The 19,632-nt window shown below is 40.2% G+C and overlaps 1 protein-coding gene across 1 annotated transcript in view; it reads left to right on the forward strand.

Annotated features, from left to right (window-relative positions):
- LOC140997979 (copine-9-like) overlaps positions 1–19,632 on the forward strand; it is a 325,346-nt gene that overhangs the window by 153,994 nt on the left and 151,720 nt on the right. The window contains exons 5-7 of the mRNA XM_073468074.1: positions 14,867–14,906; positions 16,155–16,157; positions 18,592–18,668. Of these exons, the coding sequence (XP_073324175.1) occupies positions 14,867–14,906; positions 16,155–16,157; positions 18,592–18,668 (120 nt within the window). The remainder of the gene's footprint in view (positions 1–14,866; positions 14,907–16,154; positions 16,158–18,591; positions 18,669–19,632) is intronic.

Below are 19,632 nucleotides of genomic sequence, written 5' to 3' on the forward strand. Positions count from 1 at the left end.
TAGTATTTACATGAGATGCAAAGTAGCATTGAGGTGGGTTGGGTTGTGCATTAAGAGGCAGCAGCAAGTTAGTGCAAAGCAGAGAAGAGTTGGTCGAAAATTATTGTAAAGACAAAAAATTACAGATGGCAAGGATGAATGTTTAGGGATATGCACTGGCAGGAAAAAAATAACAATTCCTTGTAAAAGAAAAACACCCATAATATCTGTAACACATAAACAGAAGAAGCTAGAAGCTTCAAATCACAAAGAAATGTGAGCAATTGTGTATGTTGACTTTTGTTTCAGTATTATAGTTTGCACTGTTGCTTTGATTAAAATAGTAAAAAATTCAGATTAATTTTTTATTGACTGATATCTTTTATTGAAGTGCACAGAAGTCATTATTGAGTAGCATTTACAATTGAAGTTGTGTGATTCTGTGGATGTAGAAAACTTGACGAGACTGTAAAAAATGACAACTTTATGGTCTCAATGTGGGTCTCAGACTGTAGTGTCCCCAAATAAACATGGACTTAGCCTTTCTCTGATGTATTCTCCATACATGGTGGATCATGATGGGTGTTTAAAATGTAACCACTCATTACAGTGTTGATTTTCACTGGCTGACACTTACATAACTGTAATGTGATTTCACCTCACTAATCACCTCCATGATGACTATATGAATCAGCTTTAATCAACTTGCTGCACATCGTGTAATGCTCTTATTGCTGCATTTTTTTTTTACGACTATGAATCTTGGCATTAAGCCATGAAGATGAAGAAATCCAAGTTTTTAATAAACCAGAGTCTCAGGAGCCTCTGGCACAAGGGTGCTTTACCCTATATCCCTGAAAGATTCTGATTCAGTACAGCTCGACTGTGTGAAGCTCAATTCACAAAAGACTCATTTAGTCCTACATTGTGTGATCTGAATCCTACCGTGTGGACACCGTTGCACAAAGAATTATAATCAAAATGAAGGATGGGAGGGATATGAAAAAATATGAAGGTGGCTTGCACTGTATCAAAACACACACTGTTTCCATTGTTCACCTTTCTCTCTGATAAGAAGCCCTCCAGCTCCCCTGCTGCCTGCCATGTAAATCAAGGTCATTAGATTTTTTAGCAACTCTATTGCTCCTCTGCACTCAAACCTCATTTGGCCATCGCTCGCAGGATTATCCTACTGTGTGGTAATTTCATTTGATCCCACCCGAGCTCGATGTACAGCTCGATTTGACATCGCGGGAGAAGGAGATTTTCAGAAATGAGTGTCGGGTGAGATAGATTTCTGTTAAAATGGAGGAGCGGAGAGTGGTGATGCACCAAGGATAGAAATAAAATGAAAGTGTGTGTGTGTGTATGGAGTGACTGTTTTAAATGGCAGGGAGCACTGCATATGGCACTTTTAGGCACGCTACAGTGCAATTCCAGTATTTCCATTAGTCCCTGCCTTTTACTTACCTCTTCAAAGCCCTATAACCCGACACTTGGCACACGCTAAACAGAGAAAAAGTGAAACCCAGAAAGCAGGAGGCAATCAAAATGATTTTAGTTGGTACTGTGGTTATATTCATATCCCAAAATAACTTCAACATTTATAACCTCTCAATCTGCATGGCTAGTAAAAGAGTTGGCGTGTAAGGGATTTTGTTTCTGAAAATTCTGAAAGCATTCTCACGTGTCCCTGATGCAGACATTGCTGCTCAGATCATCACACAGTTGTCAGTTCTGTCATGCTGCAACACAGCGTTTGCCCCTTTCTGACCATGCAGAACCCTCACCTGTCTATCACAAGAACTGAGGACAGAAAAGGGATGAAACATTGAGTTGTGGGCGAGAGGAAACATCAAAGTAAAGGAGAGAAAGAATATCTGCAGAGGAGGGAGTGTGGTAAAGGAACCCTGCCTCCTACGGAATATGTTTATCCACTAATATTACACAGCATTTTTGCCAAATACATTATGGAGGAAACATAATAGTTTGTCGACAACATTTATACTAATCCAGAATATTTGTGTACTTGTGTAGGGTCATAGTGAGGAGGTTGGGTTGAAAGGTTTGAATGGCTTTGACAAAGGCGACCGGGGTCCAACTGTTTTGGTGGCACTTGTGCACCTGAAATTTAGCAGGTCTGATTAAAACAAAAGTAGTCTATAATATATTTAAGAGCCAACTGGGCATTCCGTGCATATGTAAGACCATGCAACGTACACCATGTATTTGGAAACAGTGCCTGGATGTGGGTGGGAGAGGCGACCCATCACCAGATCATCTTAGATTATAAAGAATATTTAGGATAGTTATTTCATGCATGAGACATGGCTATATATTGCGGAACAAACTGCACAAACTACTGTTAGACTTGTTTGTATGAGTCAGCTGTCACTTATAGAGAGTCCAGTCTGCAGTTCAAATACTTAAGTGATAAACCAGAGTATTGAAATAACACTGGGCCTAGACAGTCTGTGACACATCCAAACGTTTTAAAACAAGTCCCCAGCTGTTAAGGAGAATGCTTGCAGCTCTGTACAGGCTATGAAGCTCCAGAAATGTTTCATGCACTGAAAAAACTAACTTGTACGATTTATGATGTAATATCAAGTACAACTCACCTGCCAGTATCGAGTAAAATGTACTTACCTAAGGGCCTAAGAAGTGATGCAGAGGTTGCTGTCTTTCTGTTGGACAGGTAATTATTTGTTTTGCTTTGGGGGATTTTTTATTTTCATGAAATATGTAACGTTAGCCAACTTAGCTTCTGAAATACTCGGCTCTCCTCTGCCCTGCTGACTCCTACTGTCAGATGCACTTCAAGTTTGTGGGGGCGTGGCTTTGGATGGAGCACTGACGGGAGGGGGAGGAGGGGGTGGAGCTTAGAGGAGGTGCCACTTTCAAATCTTGCTAGCTATCCAACATTACCAACTATAGCTTTGACTTAACATTAGTGAAGATATTAAGTAAATGTTACTTAATTATATTTAAGTTATGATTTATATTTATCTAAACTAATTAAGTAAATTCAATTAATTTTTTTCATAGACAAGAAAGTCACCGAATCAAAACTATTACAACTATTACTAAATCTTATGTATCTGTAATATTTACTGTTATGAAGTAAAGACGTAGATTTTATTACATTTCTTTGTTTGACATTTTCATTCGTGTTCGTGTTCGTTCATCTTCTCCCGGAGCCAGGAGGAACACGTTCAACATGTCCGGTTGGTGCTCCAGCGTCTACTGGAGAACAGATTGTATGTCAAGGCAGAGAAGTGCAACTTTCATATGCCGTCAGTGGATTTCCTCAGTTTCGTTATTGAATGTGGACAAGTGAGGGCGGACCCATTGAAGGTGCTGGCAGTGACCGACTGGCCGGTGCTGGAGAGCTGTAAGCACCTGCAACGTTTCCTGGGGTTCGCCAATTTTTATAGACGGTTCATCCGTGATTACATCCGGGTGGCTGCCCCTTTCACCCAGCTCACTTCGACCAAGCTCCCTTATCTTTGGTCACCCGAAGCCGACATGGCTTTTGGCCGGCTTAAGACACTATTCTCCACCGCCCCAGTTCTCTTCCACCCGGACCCGAGCCTCCAGTTCGTGGTGGAGGTGGACGCCTCTGACACTGGAGTTTGGACCATGTTATCACAGCGTTCGCGGCGCTAGCACTTGAGGATAGCCAAATTTCTTAACATCATGTACACAAAACAGCTAAGTTAATTGATGATAATGTAGACCTTAATGCAGATGGAACATCAGCCAACACCCACTACACACCAGTTACCTTGTGCTTCTTACGAGAGGTTCTTAAAGGATTACATATTTCAAAATCATCAGAGTAGAGTAGAAGGGAACTCTTCTCCAGACAGAAATGTATTTTCCTTGAAGTGGGAACCATCATGACAACTAGTATACTGACATGAAGAACCACAATGTCTTGCACTTTTCAACACATTCTCCTGAATGTCACTATTTTTCAGAATTTGTGACAAGGATTGCAAAATTGGTACATATTGGAACGTCTTTACCTCTTTCGCATCAAGTATGTACTCTTGACAGTTCAACAATAGAGAAATGTTCCTTTAAGTACCTAGAGGGCCTTCTTCACTAAAGGCTGCACTAAGAGAATTTAACTGGCAAATGTTATTTACCAAATTTGTGATCACCAATTCTTCAACAATGCAGTTATGGTTTTCTAATGTGTTATGGACAATGTTTTTGATAACGGGTGCAGATGCTAAACAGGTAATAAATTGAAGCTCCTCTACAATCTCATCTATACATCTAGTCGCCACATTGAATATGCAGTCTAATTTAAGTAATAAGGAACCAAGCTCATCAACAATAACTTTAACTAAATCTTCACCCTCATTGACAAGTGTTTCATCAGAAGTAACTTCACTTTCATCTACCGAACAACTATCTTCTGTTACCTGACTTGAATACATCTGAAATACAGTATGTTTAAAATCTTCAAAGCAGTGAGGATTGTGCTTCCTACTTTTATGTGAGGCAAACGTTGAATATATATTAGTACTGTAGTCACAATCTTTAAAAACACAATGCACAGTTTTGTGCTTTTTCAGATGAGCTCCGAGGTGTTTATAATGTTGCTTCTCTGTGTGAAAACTATGTGAATTACGTAGAAGACATGAAATGAAACTATTTGACCTAACTGCTCAGTTCGTGCATGATCTCTAGACAAATGTGTGCTAAGTGCACCCCAACCTTTAAATGAACAAGGACAATCTGGGTACAAGCAGGGTAGTGACTGGCCTTGACCAGTGTGGAGATGTTTCAATCTATAATGCTTTAAAAGCTCTAGACGTTCTGATGTCCTAAAGTTGCAATTTTTGCATGACCATCTCATAACATAGGAGGCCTACTGTTTTTTCCCTAATGACAGCGCTGAAACCCATCAATCTGTTCTCCTCCCTAGACCTCTGTCCATTGTATTGGCTTGTCCTAAGAGTAAAGTCATCCTGTAAATGAACAGACACAAAATGTGTTATTAAAACAATGATTTAAAACATTAAGCCACAATTTTATATTACATTACACAGTGAAGAATAGGGTAAACTCCTATGTAGCACACACACACACACACACATATATACAGTGTAGGAGATACACTAATAATAAACACTCGTTAATGGGGCACCACCTCCGTTATTTTGTCTATTTGAATAATCCGGAGGTAATTAATCAAATTCGACTGGACAAGTTTAACTTGTATCAATTTTAATCAATTTCAGATCAATTTATTCATCTCATATATGAAGCAGTGAATTCTACACATATCCATCGGTTCTCCACATTAAAAACAAACCTGCACAGACAACGACATACGGTTAAATATGTTTATTGACTAAATAATTCAGGTTAAATAAATGAAATGGCAATTTAAATGAATAACACAGGTAACAGGAAATGTGAAATAACTAGGTCATGGGTTATTAGTGGGATATGGGCTGATGGTGAGATTATGGGTTAGGTTGAAGCATTTAAAGATTACGGGAGTAATTTTTAATACTAACGAGACCCTAACCGAATTTCTCTTAAGCTAAAAGATATGAATCAGAGCCATATACCATCTCATGTATCATGTGTGAATCCAGCTGTTGTGAGTGATGGAGAGCCTACTTTCTCAGCCGAGTTGCGGGGCCGCGGCAGCGGATTCCCTCGGGTGATTTGCGACTCTAGCTGGCGGTCCGATGGCCGGGGTCAGCTCGTCCGGTATCAGTCGGTTGGGCACCTCGGTCCTTTGTCTTAGGAAGAGGGCCGCTGGTCCCGTACCGATCCGGTGCAGATCTTGGCTCAATGCCCAGCGGGATGACACCGCTAGCGAGCGCTAGGGGCTTGTCAAAGAGTCTGTCTTTCGTTGGAAACCGCTTGCACGGTCTCGGACACAGCAAGTTTGCTGTAGTGTTTTGATGATGATTGTGATAAAGATGTTCTTCTTCGTTTCTTCGAATGGTTCTCAGGCTCTGACTTTGTAAACTAGATTTAACTTCTTGAATAAAATAACTGAGGATGATACGTTGATCAGGCGGATCTTCCGTTGTTAGTTAATGCAAGGTAATCTAAATTAAGTTCACTTCTTCAAAAGCGGGTTACGATACTTAACGGTATAAAACAAATTAAAACAGAACTTCGTTCTGGTACAAACTTAATAAAAGAAGCTAATCAATACTGCGAAAAATATAAAATGAGAAAAATCAACGCGTGAGCACTTCTGATGAGATCGCTGTCTTGGAGCGTGTTTCAAAGTAAAGTAAAGAGTTTCAAAATAAGTTACGAAAGAAAAACTTAAACAAAAATTAAAACTGAACTAAAAACTAAAAACCGAACTGTAAACAAAACTTTTGAAACAAAACTGACTCGAGAGACGTGATCTCTCCGTTTTATTACTTGCAAATCCAGGCGTGTCTAGGCGGGGCTTACCGGCTTTTGTCTCCAAGATTTAAACGTTACAAAACAGTGCTTCACCTTCTCACAGATTCTCACCATGGCTCAATAGATGTACGTTGTCTATCATGAAAATGATTATGACGTGATTAAACATTAATTATACATATTCAGCTTAATACTTGTTAAAACAAAGACATATCAGAGTCATTTACTGGTTATAACCATGAACATATTAAACAGAATATTTCTCGTCCAACTGTATCAGGACTCACCATCAGGAGGTGCTGTGGTTCCACCGAACACAGTACAGATTAAACATTAAAATTTGATCTCAGTCAATCTTAATCGTAGACAAACGGGAGAAAGATCAGTTTTATGAGCTTCTCTTACTGTTTCTTAATATGTTAGAAATAAGATTGTGAGATACTGACTTAATGGTTAATTAGACATGGTCTGAAATCTGGAAGAATACAGAGGCCATTTGAATGGAATGTGAGCAGATAAGGTACCAGGCATAAGTCGTAAATTACAGACGGGAGTATCACATAGAACAACTCAGCAGAAGGTGTCTGGTGTCCACTCTGGAGAGTGTTTTTGTGAATCAGAAGTCAGAGAGACAAATAGAGAGAGAGAGATCAGACATGTTACTTAATTTCCAAATGTAAAGACATTGTATTATCACATTCTGATGACATTTGTTCGTCCCTCCTGGTGAACTGTCACAGGACTCACATGACCTGTGGGAAGAGTTTTATTTGTTCAAAAGGGGAGAGAGAGTTCAGAAATGGGAGAGTAAGTTCATCCAAAGGCTTTGGGTTGTAAATTAATTAAAACTGTCCTCATTTGAAGTCTTTATGGTCCAGAGAAGCACTGTCCTCTCTGCCAGGAGATAAGATGTGCCTGAAAGGCGCCTCCTTCATGTAAATCGTCTTCATCCAGATGAAAGGGGTTAACAAGAAAAACAGGGCCTCAATGTAATGCAGAGGCGATGGAGCACATGTTCCTACAACAGTATATATCCTGCAGAATATCCTGGGCCTGACATGTGATAGCACAACTCACTGCTGTACTGTTCTGCTTCCTGTTGATAGAAACATGTTTTTAGACATATTTTTACAAATAACAAATTACAGATGAACGTCATGAACATTTTCACTTAATTACACCTGTTTTAGTAATAGAAATGACTTAGCTGACAAGACTGGACTTGCATGAGAGGATTTCCACTTGGTTAAATGTCCCATTAAGTTAAATATACTGATAAAAAGCAGCAAACTAAAAAATATATAACTTTATAGCTTAGATCTGGTTAGTTTTTTGGACGGACGCTTTCGTTGCATATGATTAGTTCAAGTGTTCAAGTGTTTATTTTTTGGCTAGGTCAAAGTGCTGGCTTTTGGCGACTGTTTAAAGCAAACACATTAAAAGCACCTTTACCTGACCGGTTGGACTTTACGTCGACGTCGCTGCCAAAAGTTACGTAAACCATTCAACATTAAAATGACTCATTGAAATCATTTGTTAACTAACGTTATAGTTAGTACTTTTTATCCACTACAACCACAGCTCCCCCGTTTACCTGTAACGTTAACATTATTTGGTGACTGGCCAGTCCTGCTCGGTCATATGGCAGCGACGTTAGAGCATGACCCAAATGCACCGTTTTTTCATGGTCAGCATACACATCAGCCTAGCCAACATGTTTTAAATTAATTTAGGTACATTTAAATAACTTACCCACTGAAATACTTACATTACACCCGAGATAAACCAGCCATGCAGCACCTCCGTGACAATCCCAACCATCTCTGAGCCAAAACAACCAAAATCGCGCGTCTATTTTTTGTCCAAATGCACATGCGCGGATTCAAACATGCTATAATTTCAGATTAAAAGTTACTTAATATTTTTAGGTTTATGTGCCATGACTATAAAACATGTAAATAGTATGACTAAATCTATAGTAATATTTACTCCTCCCACACAGTTCATTTATTACATTAAAAAAAATTGTATATATTTAAAGTTGTACTTAAGAAATTCTACTTCTCACAGAATTTTAATATTACAACGTAAAAATTATGATAGTTAATTTATTATATTTAACTATACCACAAAGTTCGTTTTTTCAGTGTGGGCTATCTGCATCGCAATGAGTAAAACCTGACTGAACTTTCATTTTTGGGTGAACTTATCCTAAAAATATTGTGAAATAATGGGAAGGCAGAAAGAAAGAGGAGAGCATGAACAAGGCAGAGGAGCCCGGGGACTGTCCTCCAAACACTCCCTCTTACAAACTATTGTTTTGCTTTGAAATGCAAAAATTGTTGGAGAGTATGTGTTCTAGACATTGAAGACTGTGCTGTTGAAATGTTTTATGTCACATAGTCATATTTAACTGTTCACCCGTGGCTAACAGGAGAACAGTTGGTCCACAGGGCTTCAACACACACTACAATATAGAGCCTTTGTCACTCATCTTCTCCAAGCCTGCCTGCTGTCTTGAGAAGTGCACAATGCTGAGATGTTCACTACATCTTTTAATACAGTTGAAACAACTAACTCAGTATAGTACTCAGTGCTTCCCCTCCTCTGAGTCAATAAAGAATTCCTTTTACAAGCTCATGTTGATGAAGGTTCTCAGTCATCCAGGTCATGGTAAATCTAAGTGCTGTATTGTAGGCAACTGGACTTTCAGTTTCTTGAAGACGTTTCACCTCTCATCCAAGAGGCTTCCTCAGTTCTAACTAACTGGAGGGGAGTTTGCAGGCTTTTAAACTCTGTATGGGAGTGTCCTTACAGAGTCGTTAGGGCCACTTGTGGGTCATTGACTCAACCGGCCTTCATGTGGGCTGCTAAGGCTAGGTGAGCCCAGGTGTTAATGGTTGTTAAGCTGTCTGAGGCGAGAACTCAGTACTGCATTGTAGGTAGGTGATAAGTATTGTTTTAGACCACCTCCTCTGTTCAGAAACGGTAGTTTCAGTTTGACTTAGATGGATTCCTTTACTCCTCTCTCAAACCATCTGTCTTCCCTGGCCAAGATGTTTACATTGTTGTCCTCAAAGGAATGATTTTTCTCCTTCAGATGTAAGTGGACCGCAGAGTCTTGACCTGAGGAGTTGGCCCTCCTGTGTTGTACCATTCGTTTATGGAGAGGTTGTTTTGTCTCCCTAGTGTACAAATCTGTGCATTCCTGGCTGCATTGAACAGCATAAACTACATCACTCTCACTTCCGGTTTAGCGACTAATGGAGTAAGACGTGTCTGCGGGAGCTCCTGTGAAACTCTTTTAAATGATCATATAGGGCCTTTTGTGTACTCTCTGTTTCTACATTTTTACTCCGCAAGCTCGTTGTGACTTTATTACAGCCCGTTATGCCTCCAAAGAAAAATACGTCCATCCCGGCGGCTACGCAAGCGAGGCCTACCCCCCAGGCTGCAACCTCCCCGGGGAGTGGTGGGGCCACCCCGCCGCGGGGTGCGCCTGCTAACCCCCCCACTCCAGAGAAAACCACCGCCGTCTCGAGCCTGGCCTCTCCGGACTTTAAGGCTGAACTCCTCGCCGCTCTTCGAAATGAGGTGATAGGCATTTTTAAGACAGAATTGGAGACGGCAATGACAAATAACTTCACTCAGATAAAGTCCGAGCTACAGAGTGTGAAAATGGAGCTAAATGCTAACATAGCGGCTATCCGGACGGAGGTGGATGTGCTAAAGGTAACTGTGACGGACATGGAGGGCTCGCTGTCGACATGCACTGACGATGTGGTTTCACTTCAAAGTAAAGTGGACAAACTTTCGGCCCAACTTGTTACTCTCGACAGCAGATGTGAAGATCTGGAGGCGAGATCTCGCCGTAACAACATCAGGATAATAGGTCTACCCGAGGAGCACGGCGCGGTTGACGCGACCACAGTTTCCATCCTGCTGAAGGATGCTCTCGGCTTGGGAAAAGAGCCAGTGGTGGACCGGGCGCATCGATCCCTACAGCCCAAGCCGAAACCCGGCGAACGCCCTCGTCCCATAATAGCACGTTTACACTATTATGCAGACTGCGCCTACATCCTACGACGTGCTAGAACCCAGCGGCAGATCAAGGTGAAGGATTCAACTATCTCCATGTTCCCGGATCTCACTGCACGCACAGCCAAAGCCCATGCAGCCTTCAATGACATCCGACGCCAGCTCAGGGACATTCCCAACATAAGATTTGGGCTGCTGCACCCGGCGCGTCTCCGGATCACCAGAGGGGATGTCACAAGGGAATTTACATCACCGAAGGATGCCGCTGCCTTTGTGAAAACACTCAAGTAAACTTGGGTTTGTTACAGCATAGTTATTAAAACACAAGTCTGAGTGTAGGTGCCATTACAGTTATGTTGTTATTATTATTAGCATTATTACTATGCTTATTTGATTGCTATTATTTATTTATTTTTTCATAAAGCTGAAACGGTTCTTGATCTACAGCATGATCTACGAAACAGCTTTGAGTAATATACCATTACTGTTGACATGTTTAGTTAATTTTGACATAAATGGCACCATAACTCCTGCTGTTCTAATAAGCAGTCACTATGCTTATGTACTTGTGTGCAGATTTCTTAGATGGTTCTGAGCCTTGTGTTGTTTAATATTTAGGCCCTGTCTTTTGCTACATATTTTTTATCTTCCCAATGTTTCCAGGAGCTCCAGCTAAGTTGGAGCGAGGTGAAGATGTCTGTTTGGTCCAAAGCTTGGAGTTTATTTGTTTTGTTCATGACTCCTTGTGGAGTTAGCACTGGTATCCTATCGTTTGGGGATGGGATAGTGGTAGGTGCTGTGGGGGGAGGGTGTGGGTTCTGGGGTGAGTTTGATAAGTTAGCTCTGTGTGTGTGTGTTTTTTGTTTTGTTTTGTTTTTTTCTTTTTCTTTTTTTCTCTCCCTTTTCCTCCCTTTCTCTTTCCTCCCCCCCTTGCCCCTGAAGTGTGGAGCAGGGAACCTGGTTGCCTCCTATTTTAACTCACTTTCCATATGGCTAATGTTTCAGGCTCAAATGTAAGACTCATCAGTTGGAATATTAAAGGTCTAGGGGGTGCTGTCAAGCGATGTAGGGTATTCTCCCATTTGAAGCGGCTGAAACCCGACATTGTGTTCTTGCAGGAAACCCACATGAGGAACAAAGATCAAGTCAGACTGAAATGTCCCTGGGTTGCTGAGGTATTCCATTCTAGTTTCAACTCGAAGGCCAGGGGGGTGGCCATCTTGATCGGTAAATCAGTCTCATTTACCCTGACTAATATCATTTCCGACAGAGATGGCAGATATCTGATAGTTTTAGGTACTCAACAAGTTGTTTGAAAATCTGCCCTCTCTGAGTGACAGTTTTTTGATTTTTGGAGGGGACATGAACTGTGCTATTGATCCTCAACTAGACCGCTCTAAACCCGGCTCAACCCCATCACTAATGGCTAAGGCTCTTTACAATTTCATGTCTAGCGATGGCTATGTTGACCCCTGGAGATATCGGAATCCGAGGAGTAGGCAATATTCTTTTTATTCGCATGTGCATCAGACCTTTTCTCGAATAGACTGTTTCTTTGTAGATGCTAAACTTGTGCCAAAAGTGACAAATGTCTCGTATCACCCAATTATTGTTTCAGATCACTCACCGGTGTCCATAGATGTTCAGATTTCCTCCGGACCTCGCTATCCCACCCAGTGGCGATTCAATACCTCACTTCTATCAGATGAAAAATTTCATAAATTCATTACAAGTGCAATAGAGGATGATGTGCCCTGGTATCAGCTGGAAGCACAGTCATGCTCCCCAGTCTCTCTCTCTGCTTTATTGACCGGCCCGATGGCAGCTAACCCCTCTGGCCTTACCTGCAACCCAGTGGTTAACGCCACACTCAAGATATGGTTTCAGTTTAGGAAACAGTTTAAATTTATTGCCCCTACAGCTCTAACCCCATTGTTAAGAAACCCTGTGTTTAAACCCACATTTACTGATCCCACTTTCTCCTTATGGCATGATAAGGGACTGAAATGTTTTGAGGATTTTTATAAGGTGGGGATTTTTTGTTCTTTTGCAGATTTAGTTACTGAATTCAGTCTTCCACCCTCCCATCTCTTTAGATATTTCCAGGTGAGGAATTGTGCAAAATCCTTATTTACCAACTTCCCTCACCTCCCACCTAAACAGCCATGGGGTGAACTCTTACAATTTAATCCCTTACAAAGGTCTTTAATCTCAAAGGTTTACAGCTCTATCATGGTATCTATGATGACCATTTACCCATCAAAACAAGGGAGACTTGGGAGCGTGAGTTGGGGTTGGTCTTTGACGGGGACTGGTGGGAATCTGCACTGAAGGTCATTCACAAAATCTCTATTTGTGCCCGCCTGACCCTCATACAGTTTAAAGTTGTATTTAGATGCCATTATTCGAAGACTAGGCTGGCACAGATTTTCCCAGATGTGGTAGATGTCTGTGACAGATGTGGTGGCACACCTTGCAATCTTACGCATATGTTTTTCTCTTGCCCAGCTCTGTCGAACTTTTGGCAAATTTATTTCAACACCATGTCTAAGATATTTTCAAGAACTATTCACATTTCGCCACACATTGGCATTTTTGGTCTTCCGGATGACTATACCCTATATTCTACTAAAGAATTGGAAGTAGTAGCCTTCACCTCACTCATTGCTAAACGCCACCTCCTTCTGAATTGGAAATCCACAACTGCTCCCTCCAGTACACAATGGATTACAGAGGTTATGTATTTTTTGAAAATCGAGAAAATCAGATATTCAAGAAGGGGGAACTTGAGCAAATTTTATAACAAATGGCAACCGTTTATGGACTTTTTTGCATCGATGTAACCCCCCTCCCTCACACACACACTCCCTCTTTCTTTTTTTTTTTTTTTTTTTCCCCTCTCTCTCTTCCCCTCTCTTTTTTATTATCATTTACGTATTTCTTCTGTCATGTCAGTCTAATCATTTTATATAGATTATATCTCAGTATCTAAACATTGTATAGTTTATTTGGTTTCAATTCTGTAACTGTTGATTGTTCTCATAACACAATTCTATATCCAAGGGTGTATACAAACACGTTTAATGCTGACACCAATGTACCATGTAAGTGCCTTTGTTTTTCTTGTATACATATTAATAAAAAAATATGAAACAGAAACTACATCACTCTGTTTATGCCTGGGTGTTTTGTCCTTAGGATGGACAAGTTTCTGCCTCAGTGTGTTGCTGGATTCGAAGTGAACCGGGATATGATGTTTATTAAAGATCCTCCTGAGTTTCTCAGATGTTCCCGCGACATAGGGAATGAAAGTGTTGTTACGTTTTCTCGTCTCCTCCTCTTTGTCTGCTCTGGATCTTTTACCGGATCCAGTTGGGGTAGCCACAGGTTTTAAGTGCTTCCTTGATGTGCTTCTGTTCCTTCTCCTTCCCCTCTGACTTAGTGGGCATGGTCTCAGCTCGATGGTTTAGGGTTCTGATGACCCCTAGCTTGTGCTCCAGTGGGCGATGAGAGTTGAACAGCAAGTACTGATCTGTATGTGTAGGTTTTCTGTACACCTCAATGTTGAGGACTTCCGTCCTCTTCAGTGTGTACTGCACAGCCCAAGAAGGGCAGACTGTCTCCTCTGACATCTTCCTGTGTGAACTTGATGTTATTGTCCACAGCATTTATATATTCTGTTAAGGCTTCCACTTGCTCTGATTTTGACCCAGGTGTCGTCTTTTACAAGCTCTTTACATTTTCATGCTTCATCTACTTAAGGCAGCCTTGAAACTCCTGCAGGAGTGAAGGATGTTAATTACTGTCAGGTTAAATATGTGGCTCTGTAACTGAAGTGAAGAGAGAGATCAGAAAACAGGTGAGAAGATTGTAACTGCTTTCTGCAGCGCTCAGTGTCGACCTTCATCATTTCTGTAGACTTCAGAAAGATGCTGACAGCAAATGAGCCAGGCAGAGAGGGAGATGGATGAGCTGAAGAATACATGATCTCTGTGTAATGTTATTCAACACACAAGTGGATTTCCTTTGTCAAACATGAACAGAAACCTTTTCAAAGATGTCCCCGGTGACGGCTCTAAAGAGGAAGTGCTGTGGGAGACAGTAGCCTTAGAGAGAAGAAACACATCTGCCAGAGTGAAAGTGACTTCAGTCTGCACATTGATGCCAGAGTTCACTGTCACTGTTCAGTGCAATGGTGTTCCAGATCCATACATTTGTTTTCATCACTCTTGACTCATCCCTCCTATGTAAACCATATCTAAATTTATTATTATTATTATAAATATTGTATGCCCACGAGAGCTGTCTATTGTGCAGTGTGTTCAAGTCAAATTAAGGTTGTGTTTGTTCTTTAAGGGTGTGCTCTCTGCTTTTCCTATTTGGATGTCTTGTATGGCATGGTGATATAAAGGAAAATTACTAAAGTTTGCTGTTTTTTGTGAAATTACAGGTACAATGTGGACACCAGGAGCTCCAACCTTTCGAAACATGTAAGAAGCCTTTGATAAAATCCTTTAAATATGCCTCACAATGATGTGAATCATCACATGATTCAAAATTAAAAGTGAATACACAAATATGTAACACTTTGCTAATAATTCAAATTAGGTGTAAAAAGAAATCCAATTTCCTTTAACCTCCAATCAGTTGGCTAAATATTTGAAACTTAATTTATTTTACTTCTAATGTTTTACTAGCTCATTTCAGTTTAATTTTTCAGTTCTGATGCTATAACTTTGGTCCAAGGTTAATATGTTATCTATTCCCTTCTCCCCACCAAACATCTCCTTTTTTCCCAAAACCACATTTTTTTTTTCTCAGTACTTGCTACATGATAATGGCTGTGACCATGTATGCCCAGGGCAGCGAATAATTTAGGATAAGTGAAGGCTAACATTTGTGATTAAATCAAGAGGACTGTGGCTAGCTAGCATACCTTCAACCACAGTCAACACAGTGAGCACAGGCCATTTCAGCTAGCTACCTATAGCTACAGCTAACTTTGTTAAGAGGTAATGCTTATTATTAATAGACTTTATACTGCTAAAGTGAGACCTGTAGTAGCTTGGAAATTTTAGCTAGCAAGCTAACACCAAAAAAATGGCATGGACAAGGCCATCCCATTCCTGATTATCATATAAGCATTCAGAAAATTGGAAATGTGTTGAAGACACAGAGAAATAATAGCTACCTCATTAACTTGGTGAATTGAATGATAAAACTGTTTAATCAAAATAAAGATAAATGCTAGACATTTACCTTTAAGGACTGTTTTCATTTTTTAACCAACTGACTGTGGCTCAAGGTTCACTGTGGAACTTTTGTGTTGTGCTGGAGACCATCATTTGTTTTTGTTAGCAGACGCCATTTCTAAACTGTTTTTTCATCAGACAATCTTTTGCTGCATTTTGTGAGTTTTGTGGCTCATAAACTGAACTCAATAATTTGTTTTGTGCTTTGTAAATCCAATATGAGGCTCTACACTAAAATGAGAATGTGGCTGTTCAAAGTGGTATAGTGTCCTCTTTCTGCATGAATTAATGAGTGTCTTAAGTCTAATTAAGATACAACATGCAGTGATTGATTACAGTAACAATTCTTGTTGAAAGTGTTAGATATAACTTTTTCTTTTTTTAATGTAAAATATAATGTTATATTTTTAATATCACTGTGTCTTTTCAACTTTTCCTATAAGTTGTGTCTGCCTTTCCTTACTGCCTACCCACCTGGATGAGCAGAAGGTAAGCTGAAATCACGTTATATCACTTTATATTCTAGTCTTCTTGTTATGTGTTGTGCATATGCTCAGCATACTGTATACAGCTGGATGATCCTTAATGATGTTTCCGTGACTGCTTAACTGGCTCATATAACAATGGGAGTCACACTGTTCAACACAGATAACAGACCATCTGGACTGGATTGTGAGTGGATCTGCTCATCTGTGAGACAATGACTGTAATCTCAAAATCCCACAACAGAATGTTGCCTCTTTTTCTGAGTCACCTGTTTGTTAGTGACAACTCTGCTCACTACCTCATCTATCATGTAAAGATGATTTAAACTTTATGGCCAACCTATATGAACCAGAGATAGGGTCTGCAACTTGGACAAGAGTCACGCTTAAGTTGCCACAAACAGACAGAGACTTGAGACCTTACTTGGACTCCAAATCAAGGACTTGTGAACAATCTTTGTTTTAAGTCTTGCAATCTGACCGTCATTCCTAGCTCATAGCATTCCTTAGCATAGCTAAAAAGACTTCAGAAGGCCCAAACAAAAGACTCACAGAATGCAACATCTGTGGAATCAAAATAAAGGACACTGGATCAACCACAAAATTTATCAGGCATCTATCTGAAAACACACCTGGATAGTGCAGTTAGTCAGTTGTGAAAGTTATTGTTAGCATCTATGGACAGTTAGCAAACATGTTTATCTCAGCATAATCAGCTAGCTAACTGTAGCTTGCTTGATTAGATTGCTGTTGGCTGAATATTTTGAAAAGATGATTGTTTGCTTGCCACACTTGTTCACATAGTGCTGGCTTTGCCATTACTGTAAAATGGTCAGGTAATTTAATAGTCCATGTTCTGCTGCCAGCATCTGCTGGTTAAGTATGTAAAGAGGACATCAGTACTCACTCTATATAGTAGCTGTATGTTAATGTTATAAGGAAAAATACAGTTATGAACTCTAAAGGAAAGCTTTCATTGTGTGTTTTTTGATATGGAAATGCAATAAGCATGTTTAAAGTGATCAAATACCCAAAAACTTTTCAACTTTCCTGCTAGCAGACTGGCTACTGTTCAAAGCAAAAAACAACCGTAAGAATTCCAATTTGAGCTAGAAACCCTGATCTCAGTGCTACTAAAGGCAAAGTTAAACAATCGGTTGCATTGACAAGTAGGCAGGTTTTGGTATTTACTGATCCAGTGAAAAGAATGCCGGTCTTAGTGGTAAGAGGAAGCACATATCAACCAGGGAACAGAATTTAACACAACACCGGAGCACTCGCCATCCAGTGCATGCTTGTCTGTTCACTCTTGTTTTACCTAGGTTTCTATCACTCTCCCTCTTCAGCTTCTTTGCATCCTCCATCAGCGGGCTTCTTTTTCTTTTGCAGTATAGATTTTCCATAGTTTTTCCACTTGTTCCACCATTACTTGCAGATGGTGGCCAGAGAAAACAATGTCTCTTCCTGTTTTGGTTGCGTAATGGCAAACGTGCTTCTTTTGTGCCCTAATTCATTCATTGTTTTTGTGGGAACAAATTCAGCCTATTGGCACACCAGCTTTCATATGGCTTGTAGTGAATCAATCTATAGATGGATGGAGTCATTTGTCTACAGCCATTACACTTTACAATCAGTATTCACCTGAGAATACTAAGTTACATCAACAAAGACGTCTACTGAATTTCAAGCAATAGCTGTTGTTAAGTGTGAGTAAGCAAGGCAGTGAATGAAAAAATAAATGATTAACTGAGGGAGTGAATAAGTGAGTGTGTGAGTCAGCAATTGCTTTTCTATTTACCTGTTTTTATGTACATTGTCAATTTGTGCATAAAAACACCTGTGGGGTAATGTCAGAAATGAAAAAAAAAATGCAGAAATGTTCTTATGGTTGGCTGAAGAATAAAATTTGGTGTATCAATAAAAGCAAAATGAGAAGTCCAATGGAAATACGCTTAGTGAATACATCATGTACATGAAACACAAGACTGAAATATCCACATCTCTGCTTCACTAGAGAGATTTGTGTGGAACAATGTCAATTAATACATTAAATAAACAGAAATCACGTTTTCCATTGTTTTCCATCATTTTCCATCATTTGAGGTTTGACAGGAGCTCTTGTAATTATGTAATCTTCTGGCAACCTCCCTTCTGCAACGGTTTAATGGCACCAAACTGGAAAAAGCACTGCTGTTTATCTTCATATAAATAAATACATTTTCTGTAAATCAATACTGGCTCAATGCTCATGAAATCCATAGAATGAGAATGTAAATGTAAACTTAGACTTTTCACTCAGTACTGAAGCAGACATATAAAGTGTATTAAAATATCATCTTCAGTGTTTTTCGGTAACAGTAGCAATGCAGTGATGTTGAGTTGTATGTGTACAGTTAGTATTGTACAGTATTGACTATGTGCTGGTGTCCTATGTGAAGGACTTCCTGGGTCAGATGTTCTGTACATTGGGGGAGATCATCGGCTCGACCGGCAGCAGACTGGAAAGAACACTCTCGTAAGTACAGAACACACACAGTATGAGCAGATATCAGGGCAGCAGAATCAACAGGTCATTTATAAAAAATTCTGAAGTTTGGTACATAACTCATATTGTCCACATAGGGAGAAGGTCAGGGAGGGATGGTTGGGGCAAACAAGCACAGGACATTCACCCAGGAGACCGCAAACCACGATGTTATAGTGTCCAAACTGAACCAAACTGCAAGTGTGTGATGAAGATATGCCTGTCGCTGTTACGCTGCAACAGTCATGTTGTTTTGGGAACAATATGTCCTTTTGGGAGTCACTGGCAATTCTGTCTTCAGGTATGAGGATGTGTTGCCTATTTCCCTAGCTTTGACATGTATCATTGCAGCAGTTTGATCACATTTGCTGCTCAACAGAGGGGCATCCAGCTGCTCTACCTTGACCACGTCTTCTATCTGTGCGTCAAGTCCAGTGTGTGTTGTGTGTGTAAAATGATGCAGTGCTGCTCAATGAAGGTGGTGTGTGTTGCAGTTTAGAGCTCCACAGATATCAAGAATTTGAGTCTACAGCGGAGGTTATCAGAGTGGATGCCGTGGCACCCAGGGGTGCCTTGAGGACAGGCAAGGGTTGGCACATGATTTTATTGTTATATTGTCATTTTTAGTAATGTTTTATCTCATTGAAATTGAGTTCACAGTTACACCAAGTACATCTATAGTAGTTTTCAGACTTTTCAAAAATGATAAGAAATAGAAGAAATAAGTGATACAAATCAAAATTACCATATTGAAAACCTGCAAAACAAATGTGCAGTTATGCCTCAGATAACAACATGACAGCTCAAGGTTTCTAGTTGTCATAGTAACACAAACCACTTTGTTGCACATGACTGTCAGAGCAAGCAATGCAAAGATTTGTCACTGTAAACGGATCTCAAAGAAATGTGGATTCTTGTCAGCACTCAACATCAGCGCTTGAAATGGGAAAAGTGT

Source organism: Pagrus major, chromosome 6 (assembly GCF_040436345.1).
Source record: "Pagrus major chromosome 6, Pma_NU_1.0".
In the NCBI taxonomy this organism is placed as follows: domain Eukaryota; kingdom Metazoa; phylum Chordata; class Actinopteri; order Spariformes; family Sparidae; genus Pagrus; species Pagrus major.